Genomic DNA, 26,143 nt, shown 5'->3' with positions numbered 1-26,143 from the left:
GAGGATGCAGAGTACATTTCAACAAGGGCGTTGAATCCATTAACTTACAAGTTGACACAACCTAAACCTGCATCGTTTTCTACAAAGACATCATAAGAGGGCACAAATGGTGTAGCAGCAAAAGAAGCGAGTGTTGCTTTCTTGTCTCTACATAGGCTACAGTAGTACAATGTATTTGCAGAGTAGAGATTCATTGTAAGGAACAGCTAAAATTCATTTACAGATACATCTCCACTAAGTCATACACAGTATGGATATGACAGGTTATAAGCAGAGTCTAATAATGGGTGGGGACATTTAGACACTGGAAGCTGGAGAGGATTACCTTAACAGTACATAGCACAGTGATGTTTGAAGTTCACACAAGAGAAGGACACCTAAGAGATATTAACAGGTCCACGCTCTAAATCGGCAGGAAAATGCGGGACAGATAACGACACATGTTTGGAGAATCACATGTTTCTGTTTATACTGATCAACATCATGCCTGAAAACAAAACACTTAAAAATGTGCATCACACAGAAAACATAGTGCTCTGCCAAAGTATTTATATACCTTTAAATCTCTCCCATCTTGTCACAGTGAGCCGATAATGTGTTTTATTGTTGATTTTACTATGCCAGACCAAAAAACAAAGTGTGCTGCATAACTGTCATATGGAACGAACGTGTTGCACAGTTTTTAAAGGGTTTGGCAAAAGTGACAATCTGACAAGTGTGGCATGTATTTGTATTTAGTCCCTTTAGATTTAAAAACACCTTAAACAAAATCAAGTGTGATTAGTTTAAAAGAGTCCACTTGATTTTAATTCCATTACTTGAGGTGTTGACTTTGACTTGAACTCAACAAGACAGGAGCCACCAATTTGATGGCTTAAACCTGGACGTCGTTATTTTAGAAAAGGCTTGTGACTTCACTTTGACTTGAATATCAATGAATAGCGACTAGACTTGAATATCTTTGCTTGAAAAGACTTGATTTACTGCAGAAAGTCAGAAAATGAATTAAAATAAAATGTCCTCATTGTTTCCTCAAACAATTAATGACTTGGAATTGGACTTGTGACTAAACTTAAGTCTTGTCAGTCTTAATTTGAGACTTAACCTCAAATACTTGAGATTTACTTTTTACTTAGAAAGTAAGGAATATGTCCGATCACAATTATTTACAGTATAAAAGCAGTTGTCCCCTGAAGGTCACAGATGATATTAGATAACATAACTGGTGGGCAAACAGCAAGAGACACAGCAGATGGGATCAGGGTTAGTTGAAGAGGAGGGTTAAGCTTTAAAACATAACCTGAAGCTTTGAAAATCTCTAATGGCTCTGCTCAGTCTATCATATAAATATCTCAACACCAAACAGACCAAGAAGTCAATTTTCACAAACAGGGTCAAAAAGGAGAGCATTAACCCAAGAGGGCAATGTTAACTAGGGGAGCTGCAGAGATTCCCTGCTCGGGTGGGAGAGTCTGTCATCCATCCATTTTTGCAAGCTTATCCCTGCTGGGGTCGTGACGGGTGCTGGTGCCTATCTCCAGTTGTCTATGGGTGAGAGGTGGGGTACACCCTGGACAGGTCGCCAGTCTATCGCAGGGCAACACAAACAGGATAAACAACTATTCACACACACACACTCATGTCTAAGGAGAATTTAGAGAAGCCAATTAACCTAACAGTCATTTTTTTGCACTGTAGGAGGAAGCCGGGGTACCCAGAGAGAACCCAGGCATTCACAGATAGATCATGCAAGAAAAATCGAACCGGGGACCTTCTTGCTGCAAGGCAGCAGCACTACCTACTGCACCACTGTGCAGCCTGAGGGTCTGTCAGTAAGTCAAATATTAGTTGTCCACTGCATAAATTTGGCCTTTTGTGGAAGAGCTTGTGTGGTTGTTGTGTGACATAATGCTCAAACTTTAAACAGTTCTGTGTACGTTTGCAAGATGCTGAATGTCACAGGTGTCTGTACGAGTGGATTTCATTCAAATTGGTCTTAAACGCAGATTAAATTTCTTGTTTTGAGGTAAAACTGATCTCACAATATGTGCTCTACAATCTCAAACACAAGTTCAATCTCTACTGGCATCAAACAACTATAAGGTTTCCCTCACAACATTTGTTTGCTTATTCATAAATTCTCTAATCCTGAAACACAAAAGCTTATGCTGGTCATTGATGTCCAAACAGGAAAGGCTGCAAAGTGATTTCACAAAAACAAGGATTGATACCATAATCAATAGATATTATGTATATCTTATGCTTGGTACATCGACTGGGTGGTTGAGTTTATTATTAAGGAAAAGAAACAGGGCTAAACTAGCCTGGCTCTGCTCAAAAGTAACCTAATCTGCCTAACTGAGACCTTTAACCTCCTCCACCTTGGAGGTCTGAGCAACCAGACCATCTGTTGCCTAAATCTAAAAAAATATCAGACTGATGAGGATGCAGCTAATAAGAGGAAAATATATGCAGATTTTCTTTAGCAAGAGCTTAAAAAGAGATTTAAGCTTTTAAGCTTTTGCTGAGTCATCATTATTTACGCTGATGAAGCAGAAATATAAAAGAAAATTCCCACTCTGGCCTGGTGATGGGAACAAGGAGGGTGTTCTGAACTGTGTCAAGTGTCTCTTCGGCATAGACCCCTGGGGTTAATCGCTATGCCCTGAGGCTCCTCCAGGTCATACTGACAAACTAATTAACTCAAGGGTCTAAAGCACATTTTATGTGATCCTTAACTTAAAAAGTGAAGAGTCTCTACACATATTTTAGGACCTCTAATAGTAGCTGTTCCATCATGTTTTCCAGTACTCAATTAAATAGAAAAGGTCCAGATTATGTTATACTCCCAGGTATAACCATCAACCAACCTGCAGAACTTCAGTATGTTTTTCCAAAGCTTATTCTAAATACAGATGCCTTCACAAAATGTAAAATTATTTAGTTGTTAATTCCTTGCAATAATTATTTTAAAACACAACATTCTAATATTATTGTATCGTAGTCTTTACTGGTTGATTTCAAGAGTTGTTTTATTTTTTTCTTAATACTAATGATTATGGCTTACAGCTAATAAAAAAAAAACCCAGTTATGTTTTATAAAATTTAAAAAACTCATCCCATCTCAAGGTTTTTATTTAGAGATATCAAGGAAAGGCAATGTTAAAAATCCCTGTCTCCAAAGAAAGATACAGACAGAGCTGTATACAAGCAGCAGATAAATGGAAAAAAAGTATAATTGGTTACAGCACTGTGCAGAGCCAATAAAAAACACTAATAATTGTTGGTTGGATACTGTCAATTTTAAGTCCCAATGATTGTATCGGCCATAGAACTTCTTTATTTTTTATACATTAGCTGTAAACCATAATAATCAACATCAACAGAACCAGACATTTGAACTATATTGCTTGTTGTGTAATAAATCTATATACCATATAGGATTCAGTGTTGAATTTCTGAACTGAACAAAAACAAAAAAACATTTATTGGTATATACATCCGAAGCTAAATTTGGGCAACTTTAACATTGTGGTTAAAGGAGCAAAAATCCTTTGCATTATTATACTACATCTGGCTTATGTTCTGAGAACCAATTAAGCTTCTTCCCTCCAACCAGTAATTATCAACTTCTTAATAAAGACTCTCCTTATTTCCAAATGCATAATCATCTTATCCAGCACAAAGTAACAAAATAAGTATATATATATTTGAATATATATGAAATAGAGAGGTAGTGATTGAAGCATTGATTGACAGCAATAAACACTGAACAACGAGCATGAAAATACAAACATAATCTCGTCTGAGGAGAATATAAATACAAAGCTTATCTCAGCAGCCACCGAAACAAATTTCTGCTGCTTTGGGGCTAACACATAAATAATTCCCACTCTGAATGGCAGCTTGTTTCTGGGTGACCATTCTTTAATCAGGAGAACTGTATGAACACTGAGACGTGAATCGTGGCGTTTCAAAGCTATTGTTGAGCAGTTTTCTGTCCCTAACCCCCTGATATGTCACGGCTAAAGTATTCTCTGTCAATTTTGGCACAGCAGACAGGCTCTGAATGGGAGTTAAAGAAAAACTGGGCACTAAACTCTCTGACCTGCCACTTTCTTAACTCCGCACCCTGACTGACTGACACGCTGATTGAGAAGTAAATCTTTGTTTCCTGACTCTGCAGCAAAGCGTTCATAAAGTAACACTGTGTAAAAATCGTGAGATTCAGCCTGAATATAAACAAGTTATGCTCTGGGTGAATAACAGTCCCTGCATCCGGGCTCTAACATGCAACAACAATAGCTATGTTTTCCTTTCACTGCACCGGGGGACGGCTATTTGCTTGGTTTCTGTGTGTTCCACACAACACCACCCCACTGATTGTTTGAATTACACATTGTAAATCTAGAGTCTCCCATTTGAGGCTCGTGTGAGCCCTCTCTGTTTGAATTCAATACATTTGGGTATGCGATCAGCGGGCCACCCAGCGTGAGTCGTGATGCAGACGGATTAAAGATTAACACAAGCAAAGCAGAGACACATCCTGCAATATATATGCTCTTCACTACATCTGCAATCAACCTGGAAGAATTATATAAAATAAAAAAGAGTGGTAAATTATAACATACTCTCTATATGATGGCCTTGCACTAAATCACAGAGAAACAACTGACACAGATAATGGCTTATGGCTACTTGCATTCATTTCACATTGCTTACACGTATGTAGGTATGGATGCGTATGTGTGTCTACAATTAGCATGTCGTCTGTGTGTTCCTGGTATTCTAAGTGTGAATGCTTGTGTGTGTGAAGCAGTGGAGAACGGCCAGGTTCCATTATTGTCATTCTCCTCACTGCTGAAAAAGAGAAGCAAAGAGAGGCAAAGTGGCTCCTTTCAATTGAGGAGCTCAGAGGACACAAAAGGCTCAAAATTAAACAAATGCCAGAAAGCGGCTTGGAGAGCCAGCCCGTGGTCATATGCTTTGAATGAGAGTGAACGGGTGCAGGGATACCCCATCTGCGTCTTTCAGTGACCAGACCACACAGATACCATCCTCCCCAACAGTCATCTCCTCCATTAGGTCCAGAGACACCGGGGTGCCACATCATATGCGTGTCCCGTATCCTTCTGGTGTGTCTCGAGGTACATATGTCCACTGATACGTTGATGGCTTCTGCTTTAATCCACTTCGCTGCCTCAGTGTGCAGTTTTACTTCCACTGAAACATCAACATGAAGGGCACTTGTCCAAGCTGCTCCCAGTCTTGCCTTCACTGGTCTTTGTCCAGTTAGGTTGCTATCCAGTCTCCAAAAAATAAAACAACAATTCAGCTAAGATAGTTTTAACACCTTTAGCCTCAATCATGTGACAGCGAAATTGCGGGCGCACACACGTATATGAAGCTCTGCCACAGAAGCAACAAGGTTGGAAATTTGCTTGTACACAGACAGATCTACAGCACATTTAGGGTGTGATGATGCAAGAGTACAGGTTCTAGTGTGCCTCTAATAATACATCCTTCGGGTTGAGATATTGGAGGCAGAGCATCTGTACAGTCCATGGCACAGGCGCTGTGAGGTGCTGTGAGTCGGTGATGGATCTGAAGATAGTTGTCGGTGTAAGATGCTACTGACTGGATGGATCAAGTTCTCGTCACTTCACACCTGAAATGATCAATGACACAGAGGAAGGTGTAATTGTCAAAACCTGTTCTGACTGACACTGGACAGAGGAAGGTGTCTGTAAAATATGTTTGAAGAATCTAAAATATTTTTATTTGGGATTCGCAGCTAAAGGAAGGCTGGTGCTCTGGAGATGATTGTATTTACAATGCCTTGCAGACACTAATAGCCCTTAAACCTTTTAATGCTGCACCTTCGCAATTTGTTACATCACAACCAAAAACATTATGTAGCATGGTAATCCCCCCCACCTCCAACACCACACACACACACAAAGCTTTGTTTTATGACATATGGGGATGTTTAATTGATCTGCGTTAATCTGATATGGCCTAACCCAGACTCTTACCCTTAGCCTAACTATTACAAAAATATACGGTAGCAGCTATTCAAAATGGCCCGTCCCAGTCAAATGCCAGCCGAATGGCAGCCCACATCCCTGCAACCTCCAGAAAGAACCCCTCCAACTTCCAGCCACTGGAGTGAACCCCTGCTTCTACTGGGAGTGCATATTCTGACCCCACCATTTCACAAAATTACAGAGTCTGACCAGGAGATAACACTTCTTTTTAATGTTCATGGGTTATCACAGAAAGAATATTTTAGTACAAAGATTGATGTTTAAAAAGGAATTGTAGGGGACCAGCCAATGGCCCATCAAGGAAAGTGGGAAAATGTTGAATGGCTACTACTGTACTTAACCCTTACCTAAACTGAATGAACCTGATTCTTAGTCCTAAACCTAACCCCAACTCCAAGAACAGAACTTTACCATATGGGGACCGTTTGAATGTCCCCATATGTTCCTGTAAGTCCCCGCATGTAGGATATTTTACAAAATACTTCCCCACATTGTAGGTAAAACAAGACCACCCGACCCCATGTTGAAAGACATCTGATCCAGACCCCACATATCAAACTCCGGTGATCAAGGGCCAGTGTGCTGAAACTTTCAGTTTGGTTCTCTATCTACAAACCTTAAATAACTGGATCTTTACCTGGAACTGGATTCCTTGCTGAGGAGGTGTAGGTTGGACCAGATAGGCTGTTAAAGGCTGCAACACACTGGGCCTGAAGGGCTATATTCCAATGGCCATGTGTTACAATGGCCCAGTCACATGCTATCTAGGTCCAATTGTACATGTCTGGTAAGACTTGAACATTTTTGTTTATTAAAAGTCTATCCAATCCGAACATGAAAATATATATTAGATTGTAGATGCCCACAAGAGACCCAATACCTGAAACTTTAGTTGTAGTGGAAGGAGACTGAAGATGGACTGAATACTGATGCAAATACTTTTCAGATTTGTTTTTGTAAAAATATTTTACTTGACTTTCCATTTAAAAATGTACAACTTTCTATATGTCCTTCTATTTGTGTCAGTTCAAACTTTTTATATGTGTTTGAGCAGCTGATGTTGACTGACTTGCAGCGACGAGAGTTGAGAGTCTGTCCTTTTCGGCTGCAGCTCCTTTCTTTGAGGGTGCATCGGCACTGACACATCTCGTCCAGGGCCCACCTCCTTCCTTTGCAGGGCCGACACGGAGGTGTTGGGGAAGGAGGCAGAGAGGGACTTGGGGTGGTGGGAGGCAGTGATGGAGGAGGTGAGGCCGTGGAAGAAAACGCCACAGGAGCGTGGGTTCTGAGCAAAAAAGAAAATATTCTTGTAAGAAGGAAAATACAATTATAAAACTTTCAAAAAATACATCACTTTAAGATATGATGACAGATGAGAAGACATTGCACAAATCAGTAGGATCAAAACTGATATGATATCACACTATGTAATAAACAATATGTGAACTGATGTGATGGATTATAACAGGATACAAAACAATCAGACATAAATTTGATAATAAATAGTTATAACAACGTCTAATGCAACACTGTGTGTCATAAAAAGCAATACATAAATTACAACATAAACTTATCTAAGGCAATACTTTCCTTCATAAAAGCATAAACAATATAATCATCATACAAATAATAAACAAATAACACAACAACATTTGCATCACTGGTTTCAAAACTGCTAAAAAGATTTCACCTCATGACTCATTTGGAGGATTAACTGAGGGAAAGTAATTCATTACTAAAAGAAAAGAGATTAATGGGAGCAATATGTGATTTTAATTCAGAAATAATGAATATGCACCTGATTGAGAGCTCCTTCAACTCAGAAGTATACATGCTGCACCGACGCTTCGAGAAGGGAGGGGAGGAGGGAGGTAGAGTAGTGTGAGAAGGTGATGGAGGAGGAGAGGTCGAGGAGGAAGGAATCACAGGAGCATGGGTTCTGGATGAAAAAGGAATGTGACAATCACAGATGTTAGTTTCAGTCTTCAACTAAAGAATATTGAAGTCTCTATACATTTTAAGCAATAGCCAACATGTGGAGCAATATGACAGCATAGGTAGCATATGTAAACAACATGCATCATAAATTCTTCCATATATTACATTAGAGAATAATATGGTTGAACAGGATTTATTATCATGATGCTACTATTATTGACATGTTATGATTATATGATGTTGTGATAAATATGAAAAAATTATACTTTGCACTAAACTATATTGCCACTTGAAATATAAAGTGGCAATTTATATATATCATGTATATATATGTATTTGATTATTGTTGGTTTTCTTGTAAAATGACTCATTTGTCTATGTTGTCATTCACATACTTCAAGTTAAATGTATCAGAAAGAAAATTTTACTTTGTGTAGATAGCATGGATGTAGATTTAGAAGCAGTATGTTATTTTTTTGTTACATTTTTAACATTATAAGGTTTCTGTCTGACTGCATCCATATGATGGATGACTGATATCATGCAATGAAATCCATTAAACTGAATACCATGTGACACAGGATGAAGTGATAAAGCTGGATACAGTGTGATGGAGAATGATACAGTATGTGAAGCAAAATAAATATCAAATGTTCTATTTTCTTTATACACACTATGCTAGACATTTAACGTGTCGAGAGCCAATGCGATACAATACCATGAGATAAAATATAATAATGTAGCGTAAAAAGAAAACGATGATACAATGCAGTAGAACACAACTGGTATGATTTTAAAAAAAGAGATTTTAAACTTCTAACCAACAAAAAAGGACCAAAACTATTGGTTGAATTTACAAATATTTCTAGATAATCAATTAACTAAATAACTTAAATAACACTGCAAACCACATCAACAACCAAAGCAGCTGATTTTGTCCATATCTAAATGATGCTTTTATATCTTTAAACGCTTTAAAAGAAATGTTTATGTTTAGTTTAACTGGTTGAAGAAGGACCACACATGGGGTCATGACACCAACTTTTGGGATCAGTGATTTAAAATGATATATGCAGGAACATGTCATAAGATCTGACAATTTGAGACAACACAATGAGATACATGTACATATATAATAAAGTCATAAATAGGGGTGAGTTGCTATACAATATGGGTCACAATACAATATTATCATGTCATCACTATATAAATTGCCAAATTTATCCCAGCTATCACAATAAAATGTATGGATAAAAAAGAAGTAAGTTCGGTATATGCTCATCAGAAGGTATTGATCATTTGGTTATTTTGGTATCCATGTTGTTTGGGGTTTGAGTCAGTCTACGTCTTCTAGTGTGACTGCCTCAACTAAAGAAATGGTGTTGCGCTGCACAGCTAAAGAACTCCACGATGCTATCTACCAGAGTGGCGGTGCAGAGGTAGCCCATTTGCCCTCATTGTTTTAACGTTAAAAAAAGTTTTTATAAAAAATCAATGTTAGGAACTGAAAGATCGATATTATATTGGGCAGCTGAAAACCACAATATATATATCGCCAAATCGATTTTTCCCACACCCCTAGTCGTAAATGATATATTATAGCATTATGCAACAGTATATGATTTAGTGCCAGAGGTAAGCTCTCTCCCACTGTGGCTCAGCTGCCACTCATGTTTTTAATTTTTAGACTCTGATGTCACAATAGCTAACTTTTAAGAAGTAGAAAAAATAAAATAAACAGAGATTACACGGTTTTTGTCTATTCGTCCTTGTTATCTTTGCTGGTATTTGGACCAGAAACGTACTTTGAGCCGACAGTAGATTTGATGACAGGCCGACAGGACTGCTATCGTTTTATTTGATCACCACGTTTAGAGTAGAAATCCAGGATAAGAATATTTTTGTTCCTTTTCATTGCTTTGAGTCTCAGGAATGTAAAAATGTGTGATGATCTGTCCAGGAATTGCTGGGATATTCTAGGATTTCACTTTCTAAAAATGAAATGGAGGGCTTGTTTGTACATGGATACTGCCCGTAGGAGACAAACCCCCACAATGTAGAGTGTGGGAGATGTGTGACTAATGTGAGATAATGTTTCTTTGGAGGCTGACAAACTAGCCCCTCTGTCTGTCCGTCTGTCTCTCTGTCTGTTACCATGGCTATGCTCGCCTTGTCGCCTTTCAGTCCTTCGGGTTCCACCTCTAGATGCCCTGATCTTTCGCTCTCCGAAGTCTGAGTCTGAGAAAGTTGCCTGCGTCAGTCGGTCCATTAACTGAAGCTAGTTCCGCCTCAGTCGTCCCCAGGAGGCCGGTGGCTTTAATGAAGTTACTTAATGAGGCAGAGAGGACCCATCTTTGTTCGCATCCCGCTGACCACGCCTGCCGCTGGCACGGATAGAAAAGGTGGCATTTGGAAGCAGATTACACAGATTTCACCCCTGCCAAAGTGTGAATAAAGCCTTTTCTGAGTGATGGATGGGTGCTTGGGGACATCACACCCAAACAGAGCCACCTCTGGCCCCAAGGGTCCGGAAATAACTGACAATAAAGTAGCAGATAAAAAAGGTTGAAGAGGAAAGAAGTTCTGAATCTTTTATCCTTCAGGACTTAATTGTGATTATATTTCCAAACTGTACTGGGAATTAAAAACAGCTTGTCTCACAGATATAGACCAACTACTGGCTAAATACTGAGTTGATAACCGTGACTAAGTAGTTTATCCGTGGATTACAGCGATCTGCGTGTGTGTGTGTGTGAGAGCAAGAGTGGGACCTTGACTGTTGCTGTGGCTGTAAAACAAATTGTCCTTCAGTAGAAGTGCAGTCCGGATAACCCATTTTTCTCTAATCAAAACACTCACTAAGCTTGTGAGCATCCGGAAAACCCTGATTGCTATAAGTTGAAACAACAGAGTTAAGCTTCTAATTGAGCTGAAAAGTGTGAAGCTTGCAAAAAAACGTTGAACATACCCAGATCTGATGGATCCTGGTTTCCTTTGCCTGGACTTCCTCCTCTCTTTTTTCTTCTCTTTTCCTCCTGGATTCAAATAGGGCCTGAAAACAGAAAAACATTTTTTTTTTAAACTTAATGTTTAATTAAGCAACATTTTTATTTATTTATTTATTTATTTATTTATTATTTTAGTAAAATGGCTTTAGATTTCAAGACTGCAATAAGTTTTCGGGGAACTTTTTGGAACAAGAACTTTTGTATCTACATTTGTCTTCTGTTATATCTCAGATATCAAACACCATCATTATTTATTACAAAATACAGAATTTAAACAGCCTTCTTACACTAAACCTTTGTTAAACCCATCTGTATTTGAATTTGACAGAGGCTGTCTAGAAAGCAAAGGAAAAAATCAAGATGCATTTCTATTTTTCTGGAACCAGATAACCCGTTGCTTTTCGTTGGGTAAATTCTTAGGTATGAAAATGTTTGAAAATGTACAACTTCGCACCATTTTCTACAAGAAATTTAAAGTTTAATCAAGTTGAACTTTGTATCTTGCCATACAGGAAGAAAATTCAAAACAAAGCGGGACTGTTTTTAATAAAACTAGTGCAAAAAAAACAAGAGTTAGAAAACTGTCTCTTCAGGAACTACACCTGAAAGGGATTCCCACCATACTGCAACTCTCAAAAACGACAGAGTGAAGTGTTTCCATTGGGCATAATTCACAGAAAGTCAGATCTCTAAAGAATGATAAATGATGCACCTAACACTGATTTTGGGCAAAAATTATAAATAAATAAAATAAAATGTGGGATTTAACTTATTTATACACATCTAGGTTTTTGGGTTGTTGTTTATTTTATTATAGCTGAAATTATGTTAAAATAAACTGAGCTGCTTTCAGTGGTGTCAAAAGAAAACACATTTGTTACTTAAGTAGAAGTATAGATAATGCAGTTTAAAAACACTGTGGTAGAAGTTGAAGTATCAACTTGACCTCTTTACTCAAGTAAAAGTGAAAAAATATGTGCTCCAAAAAGCTACTTAAAGAATAAAGTATGTGGTAACCTTTAAAAAAAAACTGCCAGATGCCACTATATGAATTGAAAGCTAAATTTTTGAGATTTGAGATTAGGGAGGTCTTGCTGGTCTCCGTCTCCATCTCCCGATACGCTCTCGCCTGTGTCCGACCTTTCAGACATTTCAACATCTTTTTCTGATGCATAGACAATTCACGTTTGCAGTTTGAAGAACACCTGCTTGCTTCTGATGATTTCCTTTAGCTAATCAATCAGTGTTTGCGTTCTATGACTCATCCAATTACACTAGTGTTCACTAGATGTGGATGGCGCCAATGATCTGCATTGAATGGCGCACATGATGTGAAATAAATATTTATCAACATTAAACCAAAGCCAAGAGTAACGAGTAAATTTGCTTTAAAAATGTAAGGAATAGAAAGTACAGATACTTGTGTGAAAATGTAATGAGTAGAAGTCAGAAGAAGGAAAAAGAATAAGTAATGGAGTAAAGTATAGATACCTAAAAAGTGTACTTAAGTACAGTAAGGAAGTATTTGTAATTCGTTACTTGACACCTCTGGCTGCTTTTTGCTAAAACAGAAACAGCAGGATTAGGTATTTAAAAATGGGTCCAATGTCAAAAAAACCGTTGCTTTTAAACAGATTTCCTACTTTTCACATAAAGTTAAGACTTTCTTTTGAACATAACTGTGTGAATGGGTATTCTGATTGTGAGAAAAAGTGACAGGATCACAGGCAACAAATATTTTAGAAGCAATATTTGAGGAATAGGACATATTTTAAAAGGGAACAGTTTCATATCTGCTTTATTCTCTGTCATTCTTTTCCTGCTAATTAAGGCCTGTTCACCCATCAGAATAGATCCATCAATAAATTCAACAAGCTGCGGACCCCAATCCAAAGACCTTTTGGTCATCCTCCATAAATTTTGGCTTTTCTGTTTAACCTCTGGGACTTTACTCTTGTTCTGTGTTTGCCTCTATCAGATTACTAATAGTTTATGCTTCTCGTTAACCTTTATCCAGATATAAGGTCAGCGTTAACCAGCTTTGGCCTGACATTATAAACAGCTCCTCCTGTTGATGTTGTTGTTCTTGGAGCTCTAATTTACTATTATGGATGCGTGACTGTGCTCCATCTGTCTGGGAGAGAGCACATGGGAGGGGAGATAAAATCATCACTATGGTGACAACAGGATGCGGGCCATCCCAAGGGAGATAGGGAGAGAGTCACACAGATGCTAAATCCCTGAGGCACACACAATCACCCAAAAACATCTTTTAAATCCACACAAAAAAAAGTTTGTGTGCACAAAAAAAACAAAGTATTAAAAAGTTCAGACATTACAGACGCTCCTGTTCTTTAACTGAAACATGTCCAGGATAAATGTACACACATAGGTTGGAATCGCCTATTTATGTCCACGTCCAAACAGGAAGCAGGGGGACATAAACATTAAGGAGGTAATTATGTGATTATCTGTCTGGACCTGGCAGTGTGAGGTGTACAAACAAACAGACCCAACAGAAACGCTTGTTTCACAACTGTTCTGATGAAGAGCAGCGTTTCCATAGGGAGGGTTTACTATCTGCAAGATGAACTACAGTAAGAAAGGTTTAATAAGTGCTAAAATTATCTGACATCAAGTCTGTGGGCTCTGATTGCCATGGACTTTCAGATGAGTTAACAATAAACAGCAAGTTACATTATAATAAGACATCAAGGTGAACCAGTGCTGCCAGAGCCTTAATATGTAACTGCAGCATCTCTGGTTCTACCTTTACAGCAGAATGCTTTCATATGTTCCTTTAGCTGTGTTAAAGCCACTTTACAGCTGATAAGGACTGCAGGACGCTTCTCTGCAGAGTGTTTTCATCTCAAATGGTGGAAATTTCCTACAGGTCAATGTGCACAAGGAGGATGTGACACACTGTGCTGGATGGAAGGCCTGTATTGTCTGCAGCAGACTTGCTAATCCACAAACACAGGCAGGATTATATGGCAAAAAAACTGGAGAGGTAAAAACACTAAGAAACAATTGTAGGTGCCATATGTTACATAATCACATTTTGATTTTCAGGATCTTTGCAAATTAAAACAAAAACAGAACATTTTGTTAATCATTACGTAAAAAAGTAGGATTGAATGAATTTTAGTTCAGATTTCCCAGACCCCCTTCATCATCAGCCCTCCAACCTCCTGATCCCATCCTCTAATATTCTATTTGATGATAGTGTTTGCTCTTGAAATCAACCATTTAAATACACAAAATGCAGAAGGGTGATAAAAAAAGTAAAGCTTGACTGAATGTCAAAACTCCTTCATTGTTCCACCCAGAAGGTAAAGTCACAGCCAAGTTTGGCCCAAAAGCTGCAGATGATTAATTGATCATGAGCAGCTGTGACTGAATGTTTTGGCAGCTTTGCAGCTCCGGAGCACAAAACATCGGCAAGGACCTTCAAGAAGCTACTTTTTTGGCTCATCAGTCTGGGAAGGGGATGTAAAGCAAGTTATATATGATCTGCATTATTCTGCATGGAGAGAGATTACTAACATTTAGAAAACAGAGGGTTGCTAATCTATTAAGAAAGGCATGTACGAGGCAATTGAAACCGTTTGAGCTCCAGAAGTCTCAGTTAGCCTCTTAGATGTCAAAGTCTTATACTGTTGGGGGGGGAGAAGCGGTGGGGGGGAGATGTTCATGTTGCTGCAGTCTGCAGTGTGACCGCTAGATGTCGCTAAAAGTTACACACTGTAGCTTTAATCTATGGAAACAATTAGGACCCTTGCTTACTGTTAGGAATCCAGTCTGTGTGGTTTGTTTTGTGTTTGTCTTCCTTCCTCCACCAGGTGGTGCCTGGTTCTGGTTGGCCTCCTCACACACCTGCGGAAGGTTACCTCATTAACGCAGTGCTCTTAAGCTGCTGACTGCCACTACCTAAACGCCAGGGTGTGTGCCAGTTTTGGGTACTCTAGCCAAGCTGAGTTTTGCTGAGTCAAACTGAGTTTTTGTCTACCTGAGTTTTAACCTAGCTGTTTTTGTCTTTGCCTCTCGGCAGGAAGTCATCCTGCAAACTGGATGGTTCGGGACCTTTTCTCCCCTGGAAGGATCTTCTGAGAATCAAACTGAGCTGGGGATTCAAGTTTGTGGATCTCCTTATCCCAAAGGATCGTTTGGGGCTTCTCTCTGAGATTCATATCCCCCCCCCCCCCAACAGTACGGCGAGCGTTACGGGACAAAATGTCTTCCACGACGTCGCATCACCTACCTTCTCAAGTGATGAGGTTTGTTTACATAGATAATTTTAATACTGCCATCTATTTTTCAGTACCGTCTCAGTTCATCTCTCTCAACTTGCCGTAGTTACTTTCGAGCGTAATGGGCGATCTCGCAATCGCTAGTTTGTTGGCTCTGCGCTGCCGTAGCGCAAAGATGTCTGCCTCCATGGCTGCGAGACCCGCTCCTATGTAATTCTAAATAACGAATTCTAAGGCAACGCAAATATTAATGTTAAGAGGCTGAGCTCGTAGATGATGATAAATAACATAGTTATGTATAATATATTACATTTCTGACTGTATATCCCTGTAATTATTACACACTGTAGCTTTAAGTACCGTAGGAAATCTGAGTGGCAGTCAGCTTCTCCGTTTACCAACAATGCGTACAACCGCATTCTTAGTAAACCCTGTCCGCCCTCCATCGATCAAGACAAACACTGGAACATCCCACACCAACTGGAGTCAATAAGAGACACCATTTTCTGGAAACATGAGTCCGTTACCTATTTCTCCTCTTCAAGTTCAAGAATCAAATTTCCCACTGAGCCTGAACTAACCGCAGTGTCTTCCCCTCGAACAGTGTTCAGAGCTACACTGGACTCTTCTCATCCTTCTCAAAGACCTGTTAAACTTTTCCCTGGTCTCTCTGTGTTGGTTCTCTGCATGTGGGTCAGAGTACTTGATAAAATCATGACACGTACAGCACTGCTGTGTAACTTTAAATGATAGACCTGTAACTTCCAGGTTTTGCACCCCTGAAGTCCACCAGCAACAAAGTTCAACAGCCTCCTACTGTGTTGTGAAAGCTGATAGCAGATCATTTTGGACCAGGAGATTGAGAAGTTATGGAGTTACTGTAAATGGAAGGACACACCTCTAGATGAAATCCTAGGTCAGAGAACCTACATAATGTATGTTTGATCAGGCAAGTGTCATATCTGCTTTGTTGGCTAACAACCTTTAGCCTTGCTGGTGAAGATTCCCAGTCCTCCAGGTCATAGTCATTCCAAAAAAGTTAAAAAACAATCCACTGGACTTTGTTTCCAAGTTTGAAGACATTTCGCTTCCCATTCAGGAAGCTTTTTCAATTCAAAATGTCAGAAATAGCGTTGAGTTCGAAGCTTTATATAGTAGCTCAAAACCTTGTTTTGGCTTAAAAAACATGCAAATTGAACCCGAAGAATGTGTCCGCCCCATTTTGGTTTCTTAATGGTTAAAATGTAATTACTTTGGATTGTATTGGTGTAAATAGAAATGGTTTATAATGGATTGAAGTAATAAAATTTGAATTAAGATAAGATTACAATACAGTTTTCTATTTAATCTGGATTTGTGAATTTGTTTTTTCTTTTTCAACAAACCTTATACGAATATATTTTTCAAACTATTTCAAGCTATTGTTGTGGTTAACTTTGCAAATGTTCCATTTTGCAATTACACAGGAGAAATTTAATGTACATTTGAATAAATACAAAAGTAATTCATTCCTAGTCCCTTTTAATAGCCCAAAAAGAAACACAAAACAGTTTATCTGGATACCTTCTCCTTTCAGAGATTTGATGGTTTTATCATGGGAATATAGTTTTATTAGTATGGTTATCTCATTATATAATGGAATCAAAACAGAACATGTAAACTTTGAAATGAGAACAGACAAAAATGTGACAGTAGAAAGGTTACCTGCTAGTGGGTGTCGGCTGGAACTGTTCTTTTAATCTGTGTGCAGATAGAGAGAAAATCGGATGTCAGTGAAGGGCAGGTACTCCATGAATCTATACACAGATGACTGTTTTTATTACCTGCACTCGCACTGGCTGTGCTCTATGAAGGGCAGCTCAATGAGCTCATGTTTCATGAAGGACGTTCTCATCAGCTGCACACAGAGCCACAGAGAAAGATTATTTCCCTCTTATCATCTAACCAAAACAAATAGATGTGTGTGAGTGTGTACCTCCATGGTGAGGGTGTGTGTTAGAGAAGGGACACACTCCAAGGCCTCATCTGTGCAGCAGCCACCACATCGCTTCACAGAAACGCAGGAGGGGATGAAGAGATGATGAATCTCCCCCGGCAACTCCCGCCAAACCTCCACCAGAGTGTCGCGTGGCTCGCAGCCGCTGCGCGAGTACACCTCGAGCCACCGACGCACTGATGGACGGACGCATGTGGTTGGTTATGATTTAACACTTTCAGCTCCCTGAATGCAGATGCTTTGACAGATATTTGAAGCTCACCTTCCCGACCTTCCCTGGATCTGGGAGAGTCTGCAGGCCGCCAGTGAGCAAGCTGGAGAGACAGTAAAAATAGGGAATGTTAACATCAGAAACTAGTTTTATTTAAGCAGTAGAAAAACTTCAGCTCAGACAATCAGAAACTATTTCGTTTTCTGATTTTGAACTGATATTTTGGGTTTTATTTTGGTTTCATTTCAAATAATCAAAATTACTCATTTATATTGTACAAAGAAAAATCCCTGTTTAGTATATAGCATATTTTTGTATTTTTTTTCTGACATTTTAACGTAAAAAACAATTCTTATCTGACTTTTTAAACACTGTTGAACTCTGAGAAATATTTTCATAAAGAAGAAATATGTATCTAATGCTTAAAGCTCACATAAAAAACACAAACAAATCATCCTGAAACATTCAAGATAAGAAAATTGAATTAATTCATTCATTCAAATGCCAAATAAAAACAAGAAAATACGGTATTTTTCATAGGTTGAAACAAAGGACTAAATAATTAAGGCTATTAATATCTAATATGCATAGACATGTCATATATTAGCTATTTAAAATATATAAAATATCGAAGTAAAAAAAAGTACAAGTTAAAATGACTTGAATACCTCAAAAATGATTCAATAGTTAGTTAATGATCAATAAATGCCCTCTGGAAAGAAAAAGGACCCTAACTAAAATAACATCTCTGTTGTATAATGTCCTCCAACCCATGTATAAAGCTGTAACTGAACTGGAGAGATTGTTCAGTGACAGACTGCTGCACCCTACAAACACCAGGGAGCATTATCACAGATCCTTCCTCCCAGCAGCTGTAAGACTCTATAACCATCCCTGTTTCCAACAACCTCAATAAGTTGTTACATTCATGCTGATTTTTGAAAAGTTGCTGTCTTAGTTATTAAATAACATGCTGCTGTCATTTTCTTTTCACATCTCTGCTGTTGCTGCCATTTTCACATATCCATTACTGTAAGAATGTCCAAAGCTGTATAATGATTATTCATTCTCCAGATACAGTGTATTTATATAGTAAAAACACTGTACAGTACAGTACTTTATTTGTTTATTTTCTTAACGCTGTCACTTATTCTGTTATTTTTATACACTTTTCTAAGGTCCACATTGTGTGACCAGCTTCGCTGCTGCTGTAACACCACAATTACCCCATTGTGGAACAATAAAGGAATTTTCTATTCTATAATTCTGGGTCTAATTAAGGTTAACTTCAGCGCTGGTACTGCATTAGATTTCGAAATACAGCCTGTCATTTGCTGTTATTGATCACCAAGCCGCATTTATTCCTGAGGTGAAGCATTAAAAGGCTGCAGACACCCTTGATTTATTGTCCCAAACCTCTGCTTTGACAGCCTTGCGAAACCTTGCTGGAGCAGATCCAAAGATCAAAGTATCTCTTGTTAATGAACACCATAATATTTCACACCTGGGATAAGGACACGACAAGCTCAATAGAGCCCGGCTGACAGATAAGAGGAAAAAAATAAATAAAATAAACACAAGGGAACCTCTGAACTTTGATACTAAAGGTAAGAGCAGGTGCAACAGCTAATTTAAACATCAAGGTACATATTTGGCAGCACATTATACAACACATTCCCTTCACAGATGAGGTTTGCTGGTCCATTTGAATTTAAAATGGCCATGATCAAATTTCTCCTCCATGATCATGTAGAAAATGACGGTGCTCAATATTTGAACCCATTGCACCTGCTACCTTTGCCCTCAAGTCTGCATTGTTTTTAAAACATACAAACAGAGGTGCATAGGGAAATGGATATCTGAATGAATTAAAATAGATAAATTCAACTTCTTAGAATGCAATTCTGCTCATTTTTTTTTACAGTATTTTTGATTAAATTGTCACAAACTTTAATCATGGAAATGTAGAAATCTCTTCTGAACCGATGACTTAAATGTTAAGTGTCCAAGAAATACATTTTAATTAACCAGAAAAAACAAACAAACAACAAAAACAAGTAAAAAAAAATTACACAACAATGTATGTCTAATTAGAAATGTGTTCTTTGGCAAGTTAACATAACATAATTTGTAACATTTTGTAAAATACTGCTTAACATTTTCCCTTCTCCCATTATATATATATATATATATATATATATATATATATATATATATATATATATATATATATATATATATATATATATATATATATATATATATATATATATACATATATATATATATATATAAAAATATGTATATGTATATATAACAGGATGCAATGGTAAGATCATATACATAACAGGAGCCTTTCTTCCTTTCTGAATTAGCTCCTTTTTTTTTTCTAAGTTCTGATTTGATAATTATGTTCTACTTCTCTGAATTGCATGAATAATGATCTTGATGAATGAACACTTTGTCCACACAGGGCTTCACTGATTGGTGAGGCTTTATAACATGATGCAATAGACTTTTTACCAATTAACCTCATTCATTGTGAGATATTCTTCTAGTTTAATTACGGTTGGAGAGACACACCCGAGCATATTTTTTTCTGCTTATGTTAATGGCTTTAAATTTAAGATTAAGTATATTGTATTGCTTACAATTAGTTTAGTTTAACAGGGACAATAGTGTATCCAGAAATGATTTAAAAAGGTTTAAAAAGATTTGCACTGTGTCTTAGTTGTTTCAATTTTTTTTGTGGAAATTTTTGAAAATATCTTTATTGGATTTCTTAAATTCCACTTGACTTATAATTACCGATCACTGTCACTGTACTAAATGCCCCAAAGCAAATAAATCATGTTTAATTTCTCTTTGCATAGGTAGAGAGGGCTGGACCAGTCAGCAGTGATGATGAACAGTTTTTGTCCACTAGAGAATGAACATTTATTGAGATTTTCACCTTCTTGAAAACCTACAGAAAAACATCAAGCCAAACAAAAGCCAGCCTTGTTTACCAATGTCGGTTCACACTTGGCTTGCTGCCCATTTGAAAGTGCTAATTGTTACATTTGACAAAATAGTAGAAGCTGATCTTACTGTAAAGCTACATCAAAGCAACTCCGCAGAAATAAATCCTCAGCTCCTTATGTGAATTATTAATGTCAGTCCACAGCAGGAAGGCTGCTTGAATTACACTGTACAGAAAAAAAGAATGAATAATTCATTAAAAATATTATTCTTCTGACAGTAAATTTTTTTTTTTTTTACTTCGCAAATATTCACACTGCCATCTATTTCCTACTGGGCTGTTGTGGGGAAAACCGCTGGAAGCTGTACTGTAATTCTTAATAAGTTGAGTTATGCAAACCTACCTACCTACCTACCTACCTACCTACCTACCTACCTACCTACCTACCTACCTACCTACCTACCTACCTACCTACCTACCTACCTACCTACCTACCTACCCACCCATCCATCCATCCATCCATCCATCCATCCATCCATCCATCCATCCATCCATCCATCCATCCATCCATCCATCCATCCATCCATCCATCCATCCATCCATCCATCCATCCATCCAGCTTGAGGATCCCTCAAAGTATCTTTGCTGTTCCTATAGGACTTCTGGACTGAGATCTCCAATGTTTGGGGGTCATTGCTGCTGAGCGCTCCAATGGCTACATATGTCACTATCATCTTCACCTGCAAGGCTATTTCTCGCTCTTCCCCCAAGTCATTGATGTTTTTCCATGTTCTCATGTTCCAGTTCCTGAAGTATCCATTGTCTGGGATGGCAACATCATTTCCAGCAGCTGTCCTTTTTCGGTTATCAGTGTTTAAGATGCCCAGCTGGTGGTTTTTATCTGAAACTCCCACAGGATCATAGCTTGGTTATTTTCGACCACCTTGGCAGGTTTTTCACCAATTTGACCTTGGCGTCTCCAGTTCATCATCAACAAAGATGTTTCTCTATACTTCACTTGCTTGGTTGGAGGTCCATGTACTCAATATCTTTAATAACATCAGAGTGCATTTCTAAAACAGCTTTAAAATTCAGTTAAAACTCAGCATCTTCACAGGGTCTTTTGCATTTGCTCTGGTGTTGATAAGGAATTATAATTTCTGAATGGCGTGTTTGCTGGACATTTCTATGGTCTATATTCTAGTGATGAACTGTCAAAACAATTGAAGAAAGCATCCTTAAACATTTGGAAATTACTCCCAATGATTGACCTAACGGCTGCCAGTCCTCGGATTTTAACATCTTAGCTGATGTATTTTGATTTCCCTATGATGTCAGATAAGAGCAGAGTATATCTTAGGTGATGGCTAAAATACATCCACACTTGCGCCTCTGTTTAACTCTGGTGTGATTTAACATATCTGAGCTCTCTCAAATGTTAAAGAACAGTATTAGTCATAGGGTATGCAAACTTGAGACATTTTATTGCAATCTATTATGATATTTAATGACTGAACTGATTAAAAATGATTGGTCCAATCAAATGTCTTGATAGATGGATGAATTGCCTAAAATGGGAATTGGCAATTTGGAGGTTGGCATTAACCTTGGGAACAGACCTGTGATTGGTCCAGTTCCACTGTAATATTCTAATATCACAGCACATTACAGCATGTTTTCCTTGTACTTCTGTGTTAAACTTTAGTGTCTAAATTATCTGAAAATAACTGCAAAACAAAAATATTACACAATACAACAGCTATGTTTTATTATTGGATTTAATTTAAATAATAATAAAATACCCTTCCTTGTTGTGAAAGAACTCAGAGAGAGAAAACAGATTTTACGGCTCAGAGTTTGAGTCTATGTGTGCATGAGGACCAAGGCCACTAGTACAGGAATGTAGACTTTGTCCAATTGGCCCCTCGTTCAAAGCGCTCCACCCCCAGTTCACTCTCACTAACACAGGTTTGACTCTTATTGATTCAACAATGTGTCAAGCTGCAACTGAAGCCATTTTGTGGCTGGTTTGAGCTAAACTGTGAGTCTTCTCTTAAAAAGTCTAAGATTAACTCCTTTTGGCAGCCATATCTGTCGCACACACGCACTCAAAATGACACTTTCAAAATGAGTGCCAGCCCTGAGCCATCTGCACTGGCAGCACTATCTGTCAACTGTCTAACCCATCTAACTAAGCCACTCCCTGACACACTGTTCAGATGGGGCGGTGTGTGTTTGTATTTGTGTTGAATGAAGGAGACACTACACCAGCGAGGCCCATCGCCACCACAGAAGAAGGATGACCCCTTTTTACAAATAAGCTGTCAGGGAGGCAGACGGCTTAGAAACAGAGAGTCTGTGGGTGTGAAGGTGAAGAGGCTTTCTGGTGTTTCATGTAGTGTCTGGGATGATAAATGACTATAAGCTCCAGCATTATGGCAGTAGGGGGCTGTTGCTGCTTCAGGGCACTGCCTGTTCCTGATACTTTATGCTCCTGACATGAATATAAAGAGCAGAATGTGCAGGTCTGTTGTGCAGAAGAAGCACATAAATCATGTCAGTGCAATCAATTAGCGTTCAATATGACCAATGACTCTCTGTTTAAATCCTAAAAGGAAGAAATACACTGATAACTATTTTATGATATGTACTGTATAGTCACAGGGCTTCAAATTTTGTTAATGCTAAATAGGTAAACCCATGTTTTCATCTCTTAATTTAACAAATGCAACAGATTACTAAATAAGATCATCTGGTTTCTTTAATAAATTGATTTCTGCAAGCTGATTCCTTTATCCTTTTAGCCAGGCTATATAAGAAACATTAAAAGACTTTAAGTTATTATCACATGCTTTTGTTCTTTAGAATGGCGCCAATGATAAACTAATTTGATAGTTTGCTGGCAAAGCTGATCTATAAAACTTACATACATAGAGTTGGAGGTTCACTGTGTTCTCATGAAACACTAAATAGATTATCTAATCTTTTCATCTAACAGCAGAACGAAAACACAAAGACGAAGCCTGCATTTGAAATATATGTAAAACTGGTGGGTTTTTAAATCCACACCTAAAAATGAGTTACAGATGCCCAGCTTTGTTTTTTAACCCGATGTTTAAAAGGATCGAAAACCCCATTTTATATAAAAAAAAACAACATAAAGGAAAAGAGGTAAGCTGGTGCTGGAGGGGAAATTTTCCACAATCTTGAGACTCATTAACTGATCTAGAAAGAACTGGTAGTTTAAAGCGTTTTGAACTACATTCAGGGTATTGAACCACATTTTTTAATCTACAGGTTATTTAAGGGATGTCTACTCAACTGACCAACATTTGCATAGATCATTTGATTTTTACACAAAAAAATCAGAAAATTAGAACATGAATTAATATTAAACTATTTTACTCTTAGACCTCTGACTAAAATACATTACAACCGTTTGAATCCAGATGTAGGAGTACAGGACAGATCAGCAATATAATTGTGAAGGAGTTTGAAGGAGGGTTAAGAGGGTACGGGGTCTGACAAGCATCCAGGAGGAACATGCACCTCAGTAGAAGCTGCAAAAATCTAAGGCTCAGCTTGTAAATTTTACACAGAACAGCTATTAGTCATTAATTCCATAAAATATAATCTTTATGAAACAGTCAATAAGAAAATCCTACTTATATAAGTTATGGCTGATGTTTGCCATGAGCTCAGAAGAGAAAGTTAGCTATTTAAATGCCAAACCCGATATGAGGTCAGAAACTAATACCGCACATCACCCCAAACACAGCATCCCCAGAGTGAAACATAGTGGTGGCAGACTCATGCTGTGGGATGCTTTTCTTCAACAAGAGGTGTGTTCACCTTCAAGCAGTAAAATAATTATAAACACTCGTTAGAACGGTTTAGATCAAAGAATATCCATGTGTTTGAATGGCCCAGTCAAACTCCAGGCTGAATAGAGAACTGTTTAAATAAAGCTTAATGACAACTTCAATTGTGTTTCTATAAATATGAGCCACACTTTCACTTCAGAAAGATTTGTTATATAGCTTTGTAGTAAATTCAACTTAAAACAGTCAGTGTTTGGCCAATATATACCACTAATCCCTATCCCTGCACATTAAACACATATTAAATATTAGAATTAAAGCACTCTGTCACCATCTAGTGGTGGGAATTATGTAGTTTATCCAGTTTCATTCATTTGCTTTCTCATTTATTCTGCCTCCATTTCCTTCATTTAGAGACTGAAAGCAAAATCCCAAATAATTCTAAAACCATCAGTAAATTAAAGCAGACATCCTTTTTCTTTCACTTCACAATTATGCACTTCTCCCAATAAAATGTACAAATGTTTCACTATAAAACCTGCAGACATTCAAGGTATGCAAGGCAAAACAAAAACCTCAGTATAGAACTGACTTCAACACAAACCATCCTGAAGGGTTGTGTTTGTCAGTCACATGACCTGAGGTGACAGGTGTCATTGACCTAGGGGATAACTTTCACAAAAGCAGCAAAGAAGACCTTAGCCCCTCGGAATAAGCTAGAAATGAGTCTTCATGTATAATTATCACCCCACGCGTGTTTTCTCTCTCCACAGGGGTCCAAACATAAAGAACATACCTTGGCATGGAAGGTCGGTATTCTGGTGAGCAGCAGGAACTGAAACATTCCTAGAATAACTTGAAGCATAATCCCCATCATGCAGAAGTCCAAAGCGCACTATATGTGTTTCACTCCAAAATAATAATAAGAAAAAAAGATTAAAGGTGGTGGTGTGTTGGTTTTCTTCTCCGGTTATAGCCGCAGATGTTCCGCTTTCATTCCCCAGTCTCCCTTCCTTGAAAGCGCTCCCAGGGTGGCATCATCCCTGTTGGAATATTAACTTTGCTTTCCTGCATTTGGGATTAAATTGGATTAGAAAACATGCCTAGAATCAGTCTCCAGCCTAAAGTAAGTTAAGCCTCTGTCTGTTTTAAATGCATAACCTTGAGGAGAGCGACAGAAGCGGGCCTTTGTCTTGAAAATTGAATAAACTTTAAATTAAAGCCCGTTTTTTTTCTCTTCTTTAAATCTATTCTGACCCTGATCCCGGTGATGGTTTGTGCGTGTGTGTGGTGGTGGGGGGGATCCAACCGGCGTGGCGTGACAGGATTATACAGATTCCCGCTGAAACGTGGTGCGATCAGAAAATCTTGGCGTGTCTATGAGGAAAAAGCCCCCATCATCCAGGAATAGGAGCCTCTATCCGTTAAAGATCCGCCGCGCAGAGGGACAGAGCTGCGTATTCCTCTCCTCTGACTCCGTCACCGTTTCACCACTCTACAGCTCCAAAGGAAAATGTGACGTCTCATCCCAGACGCATCACTCCGCTAGTTTTTTTTTAACCTCCTTATAAATAACCCGGTCCTCCTCTGAGATAGAAAAACATCTGTGGACGAGGAGCAGCAGGAGGAGGAGGACAGTCCGCTCACAGAGACAGAAAGATCCGCGCTCTACATTTGTTATTGTGTTCGCTTTCCTCGTTTCCTTTGCCCTTGAGACGCGCTCCGCGTAACCATTGCGCTGCCAACTTTCCTCCAAACGGGACAGGCGCAATGGATACAGGTGCAGCGTCTCTATTGGTCCCTAAGAGGGGGATCAGGGGGCCTCCGGGGGGCCCACGATGCAAGAAAGGGAGCGTGGCACTGCTTCCCTCTGAGGACATGGAGGTCATGCCTCTGGAGGATTCCTTTAA

At 38.4% G+C, this 26,143-nt stretch overlaps 1 protein-coding gene across 1 annotated transcript; it reads right to left on the bottom strand.

The window, feature by feature from the left end:
- Positions 1–1,618: 1,618 nt before the first annotated feature.
- On the bottom strand, positions 1,619–26,143 carry vegfba (vascular endothelial growth factor Ba). The gene is made up of 9 exons (XM_038286622.1): positions 25,030–26,143; positions 17,502–17,553; positions 17,219–17,415; positions 17,067–17,140; positions 16,948–16,983; positions 10,954–11,037; positions 7,846–7,986; positions 7,117–7,332; positions 1,619–5,668 (listed from the first exon to the last, which is right to left on the bottom strand). Exons 1-9 carry the CDS (start codon positions 25,108–25,110, stop codon positions 5,647–5,649), a joined length of 903 nt encoding a protein of 300 aa, XP_038142550.1. The 5' UTR covers positions 25,111–26,143; the 3' UTR covers positions 1,619–5,646.

This window comes from Cyprinodon tularosa, unplaced genomic scaffold (assembly GCF_016077235.1).
Source record: "Cyprinodon tularosa strain WSP-4 unplaced genomic scaffold, ASM1607723v1 ctg228, whole genome shotgun sequence".
NCBI lineage: Eukaryota > Metazoa > Chordata > Actinopteri > Cyprinodontiformes > Cyprinodontidae > Cyprinodon > Cyprinodon tularosa.
Note: the sequence above shows the minus strand (reverse complement) of the source record. Positions and strands in the feature narration are given on the sequence as shown.